The sequence below is a fragment of the Raphanus sativus genome, unplaced genomic scaffold (assembly GCF_000801105.2).
Source record: "Raphanus sativus cultivar WK10039 unplaced genomic scaffold, ASM80110v3 Scaffold0085, whole genome shotgun sequence".
Taxonomy (NCBI): Eukaryota; Viridiplantae; Streptophyta; class Magnoliopsida; order Brassicales; family Brassicaceae; genus Raphanus; species Raphanus sativus.
Genome location: NW_026615407.1, coordinates 417 through 6,375, shown reverse-complemented (window position 1 = coordinate 6,375; position 5,959 = coordinate 417). Strand labels below are relative to the sequence as shown.

The 5,959-nt window shown below is 37.6% G+C and overlaps 1 protein-coding gene across 3 annotated transcripts; it reads right to left on the bottom strand.

Moving 5' to 3' along the window:
* Positions 1-132: 132 nt before the first annotated feature.
* LOC108847102 (B3 domain-containing protein REM13) lies at positions 133-4,697 on the bottom strand. 3 transcript variants are annotated; one of them, XM_018620286.2, is made up of 10 exons: positions 4,560-4,697; positions 4,073-4,483; positions 3,593-3,992; positions 3,384-3,505; positions 2,571-3,029; positions 2,022-2,486; positions 1,537-1,917; positions 963-1,436; positions 664-860; positions 133-509 (listed from the first exon to the last, which is right to left on the bottom strand). In XM_018620286.2, exons 1-8 carry the CDS (start codon positions 4,665-4,667, stop codon positions 1,182-1,184), a joined length of 2,601 nt encoding a protein of 866 aa, XP_018475788.1. In that variant the 5' UTR covers positions 4,668-4,697; the 3' UTR covers positions 133-509; positions 664-860; positions 963-1,181. The 3 variants fall into 3 exon arrangements, with proteins under 3 accessions (XP_018475788.1, XP_018475789.1, XP_018475787.1); XM_018620287.2 differs by having other exon boundaries at positions 696-860; XM_018620285.2 differs by having other exon boundaries at positions 780-860.
* Positions 4,698-5,959: the final 1,262 nt, after the last annotated feature.

Below are 5,959 nucleotides of genomic sequence, written 5' to 3'. Positions count from 1 at the left end.
CTTTTAAGTTTTTTTTTTCTAGTGAGTTCAATATTTGGATTTAGAATATATATTTCACACGGTATTTTACCCAACAGGCTCATTTAAGTGCTAAAATTGATGCCATTCATCCTCTTGAAGAGCATTGGGAGATAGTGCAGCAAAGATTCAAATAAAAAGATCCAGAATTTATACGGTTAAAAAGACAAATAACATGTTGATAAAAATGACTAGTCTAGAGTTTTTGGAAGTCTTAGGGTTTTGATAGTTAAAAGTCACAAATCGATCTACCCTTTTTACCATTCCTTTTGGAACATTCCTGTGAATTTCTTTCATTTTGGTTGATCTCTTCATCTCTTTCCGGTTCTGTGGAAAAATACGTTAATTCATTAGCTTCTGATGACCAGTCTTCTTCTTCTGACTCTGAAGAAAAACACATCAGTCTGAAAGTAAAGAAACTTCCAGCTCAATGTGTGCTTTTCCATTGCAGGTTGTACCATTTTTGTTGAAGGAGACTGCGATTTTGAGACCTACAAGAAAAATAACAGTTTGAAAACGACATTGTCTTTTTAAATCCGAACTGAAACTGAAACATTAACAGAGAAGATCAATCGCATAAACAGAACCAAATCCAAACTGACACCACAAGAACAGATTTAACCAATCAAAAGTTATAACAGTCACCTCTGAGCGAGTTATATAAAGATCCAGCTCACCAGATTCGTAACAGTCAGAATGATTCTCTCTTCTTATATGTCTGATTCAAGAGGTAGAGAGAGAGACAATATAACACAACTCACCGAAGTTGCTCTCTTCTTCTGACTCTGACTCTCTGGAGCACAAACAAAGAATCCGAGTTCTTCCTCTTTGGATCAGTTTGTCTGAAAAGCAACATGCAAACACAAACAAAAAGCCAATCCCAGCTCTCAATTAACTTCTCGGAGACAAAGACATATATAGAAGAAGGGAAAGATGGAAAATACCATGTGGCCGTGGAAGCCAGTAAGACGAGGCTTGAAGAAATGTTTAACCACAATCCTCAGAAACTTCAGAAGCTCTAAGTCTGGAGAGAATAATAAAACAACCCAACTTGAAGACTTCTATCACCACCGTCGAGCTTCTTCCTTTCCTTCAGTCTCTCCAACTCTACACAGAAAGAACAACTCTACACTACATGCTTTCTATTCCTAACTAACCTATTTTTATTTATTAGTCTCCTGAGAACATAACTTGAGCACGGGAGCTGTTTCGTCTTGCTCTTTAATGCACTCCAAAGTGAAAGATTCTCCTAACTTGACGCCATTGGCTTCACAAAACTCACCCCAACCAGTTTCCAAAGCAACAATTCCTTCTCTTGACAATAGATACGCCGATAACTCTATTCGCTTTTCACCTAAAAGAGTTATCTTCCCAAGTTTGTTGAAGCCATTAGCCTTCAAGAACTGACAAGGAAGAATCTGCAACAACAGTTGAACAAACACATCTCATTACCAATATATAAAATTCAGACAAACTATATTCACCACTTAAACAAAAAAATTGTTTGAATTAACTTACCAGCATACAGGCTTTGACATCTTCATGTGTTAGTGTTAATGTCACGAACCGGTCATGGATTGCTAAAGATGAATCTCTCGTTCTAGGTTCTGTGTCTTCCGTGTAAATGGACTCTTTCTTGTTAGCTTTTGAACTCTCAGACTCTGTACGGAGAAACCTGATCATAGGAGTCTCATCTTCCCAGATAGACTCTAATGTAACGAATTCTCCTGGCTTAAACTCGTTTTCTTTAGCAAAAGCTCTCCAGCCTTTTCCCAATTTCATTCTTCCATCTCCTTCCTGTATAAGATTTGCCATCCACTTTGTATCATCTTTTCCCAACAGATATATCACTCCAGGCTTGTCCATGCTATTCTCTCTCAAGAATGGCATTGGAAGACGCTGAAAAAGATTTGGAAGGAGAATAAAAACTTTTTGGTAAACCAATACGAGTACAAGAAAGAGAAACTAACTGTTTAAGGCAAGAGTTGATTGTGTTAACTTACCAGTCTATTACATCGGAGACTGGTAGGGCTGATTGCTAATGTTAGGAATCGCTTTTGGCTCGGCGTAGTTGAATCTCTCCCACTTATATTAATCTTTTCTCTTTCCCATGACCTTTTCTCCTCTTCGTTATTCTCATCTTTGCTGATCTTATCTCTGATTCTCCGATCTATAGAAAGAGAACGTTGCTTGATAACTTCTAAATACTCTTCTTGATCTTTGTCACCAGTAGATCCTTCACAGCATAAACTAAACGAAGGAATTGTGTCTTCCCACATCAACTTGAGCGTGAATCCAGACTCTAGCCCATTTGCTTTGACAAAATCTTTCCAACCCTTTCCCAGTCTCATCAGTCCTTTCTTGTCCAGAAGAAGTCGCGTCAGCCACTTTGTACCATCTTTACCCAACAGATATATCTCCCCAGGCTTGTTGATTCCATTCTCCTTCACGAATAGCTTTGGAAGAGTCTGGAGATAATTGATCGCAGAGGTCAAATAAACATGCATCAAAACCAATAATGGCAAGTATCAAGCGTGGGTTTCCATACTCACCAATTTATCAAGTGTGGCATAATCAGGTGGGAGCGTAAATGTTATGAATCGCTTATAACATGGTGAATATGATGAATATGACACAGGTCTGTGTTTCGGCTTACCCTTCTTTTCTATATCCACTAGTGCCTCCTCTTCATTTCTCTTCCTTTCTATGTCCTCTTTCTCATTGCTAGCTTCTAAACAGTATGTTTGCCTTCTACTATCCATAGATTCCATAGGGCAGAAACTGAGCACAGGAGTTTCCCCGTTTCCACCTATTTTAAACGTGAAAAACCCTCCTGCTTCTAGACCGTTTTCGTCACAGAAACTTCTCCAACCCGGGCTTATGTAAAAAATATCAGAAGACTCGTTGAACCTCAGATCCAATTCCCATGATCTTCCCCCAGCATCTATTAAAACAATCTTGCGGCATTTTCTTGTCAGACCATTTGAGCATGTAAAATATCGTGGAAGATACTGCAAACACCAGATTAACAACAAGGGTCACACCTCCTCGTAAACATTACCATGAATGATTCAATATGCATGGAAAGTAGGAAAATAAGACAAGTCAAGGCAGTTCAAATGAGACCAAACAAGACCAAGCAGAGTCAAAGTAAACAACGATGAACCAAATCCAACTTGAAGAATAGATACCTAAGACGTTTGTGTCAGACAGAACCAAAACAAAACAGAGGTTTAACTTTTGACTTTACTTGAACAATTTTGTTGCCAAACGGAATTAGACTACACTTAATGTCTAGCCCTAGAAACAGCATGCCAAATCTATTAGTATGAGAATTTGGTAAATGCAGGAAGTAAAGTAAATACCAGTGTATCTGTGTTTAGACTCCAATCCGTGACAAAGGCCACAAAACACGAGTTGTCTAATGAAGAAGAAACAGCTTCTGTTCCATGACTGTTCGTCTTTACTTTCTTGTTTATAGGAACCTCTATACCAGAAACAACCCTCCTGTTACAACCCCATAATATACTATATTGGATTCATATATAACAGAACACAAGAGAAGTAAAAATACCCTCAATATCACCAACGTATGATCTCCCTCTCAGATGAATCTTTTCTCTTTCCCATGACCTTCTCTCATCTTTGCTGCTCTTGTCTCTGATTCTCCGATCTATTGAAAGAGACTGTTTCTTGATAGATTCTAAATACGCTTCTTCATCTCTGTCACTCGCTGATTCCGCACAGCATAAACTAAACGAAGGAGTTGTGTCTTCTTCCCACATCAGCTTGAGCGTGAACCCTGTCTCTAACCCATTTGCTTTGACAAATTCTTTCCAACCCTTTCCCAAACTCATTATTCCTTTCTTGTCAAGTAGAAGGCTGATCGGCCACTTTGTACCATCTTTCCCCAACACACGTATCTCCTCAGGCTTGTTCATGCCATTCTCCTTCACGAATAGATTCGGAAGAGTCTGGAGATAGGTCAAATAAAATGCATCAAAACCAGAATCAAGAGTTGTTTTTTATTTATTTATTTATTCATGAATTTTACCAATCTACAAATTGTGGCGTAATCAGGCGGGAGCGTAAATGTTACGAATCGCTTATGACATGATGAATATGAGACAGGTCTTTGCTTCTGCTGAAACTTCTCCATTAATGACTCATCATCATCATTAGTGTTTTGTGGTGGAGGTTTAATGTGTTGGATCTGAGAGAAACTTGGTCCTAAGTCAGAAACATGGAAGACCAAATCTCCTTCGTATCTGACAAGGACGACGTTGCCGATCTGAAGATTGTTAGCGACGGCGAAGTCTCCCCAGCCGTCATTGAGTATCCGACCAGTCAATTCGACTTTCCAGGTTATGTCGGAGGAGTCCGATTTGAGCTCCGCCGTAGTAGTCGTCTCCGAGTCCAAGCTTGTTTCTTTGATGTAATTCGAGAAGAAGTCTGAGGGAATCATCTACACAAACAAACAAAAGGATGATTAGTTTTTATGAGGAACTGATCGAAAGAATGAAGAAAAGAAGTAGTTTTACGAGTTGAGTTTGAAAGCCAGGAAGAAGAGTGTGGAAGAACTGCGGGCGAAGAAGAAGAAGCGTTGTTGATTTCGCCATTACTGTCGTCCAAGCACTTTCTCTTGCCATCTCCCCAACATATCAGATTTGGACCTGACGTTATCAGAGAATTAGCTGTGTTTGGGCTCGGCCTAGCTAAATATCCGAACTGAAACCCAATATGATTTTAATTACCTGAACCCAATCTAATTTTTCTCCCAATTCGAACTTTTTTTTTTTTTTTTTCTCGTACAAACCTAAGCTTGGCAAGAAAACAAACTCCTTCTAAAAACATAAGCTGGCAAAGTTAATATTACTTCACAAAGACTAGAAAGGAAACGTTGTGTGCAAAAAAAAAAAAATAGATCGACTATAAATTCACAAAATATGTAAATAGGTAAGAGGATACCAAACCAATTTGCTTTCCAAGTTAGTTAACAACTTACTTTTAAAATATAGGGAAAATTGGATTTTTGGGACACTTTGAATTTTTTTTTGTCTCCTTAAAACTTTAATGAGATTCTTTAGTGAAATAGGATTTCTACTCTTGTTAATATTATTATGCCCTCAAAATTAAGTTTCATTATAAATTTATAAAATGATTTTCGAAATATAAATAGTATTTGAAAATAGTAAAAATAAAAAAATAAAATTAACATGAAAAAAAGATAATTATCGGTTTAAAGTAAATAAACCGTAAACCCTTCTTCTTACTTACTCGTCTTCTCCGCCTCCTCTCTCCCTCTTCCATGGCGATTTTGTGTTCTTAGTCTCCCTTTCTCTTCTCTGACGAGACTTCATCTCCCGGCAGAGTTGTCTCGTTATCTTCATCTTCCTCTTCATCTTCCTCTTCTATCTCACCGGAAAAAACGAACTCGAAGTCTTCTTCCATCAAAATATCTGATCTCTTCAAACAGTGGGTAATCGAGTTCTCTTTTTCTTTTCTTCATCCTAGGTTTTTAAATCCGTAATTGATTTGGAAGTGTTTGTTAAGAAGTGTTTCTCAAAAAAAAATTGATTAGCAAGTCACGCATGTCATATTTTTCGATTTGTAAATGGGTTCTACCGATTAAGGTTTATGGAAAGGGGCACATTTTGATTCAATAAATCTTACACTATTTAGCCTTGGATTGTGTATATCTTGAAGTTGATTAGTTGGTATCCGATTGTAAAAGAAATCTTGAAGTTGATTAGTTGGTGTCCGATTGTAAAAGAAATCTTGAAGTTGATTAGTTGGTGTCCGATTGTAAAAGAAATCACATTTTGATACAATATTGTATCATTTGATTGTAGAGACATTTGTTGTTGATTTATCGATTGAACCAAGGGACTTGTTGTTATGTTGGAAATTAGAAGTAGGTTGCCTATATTAACCGAAGGGA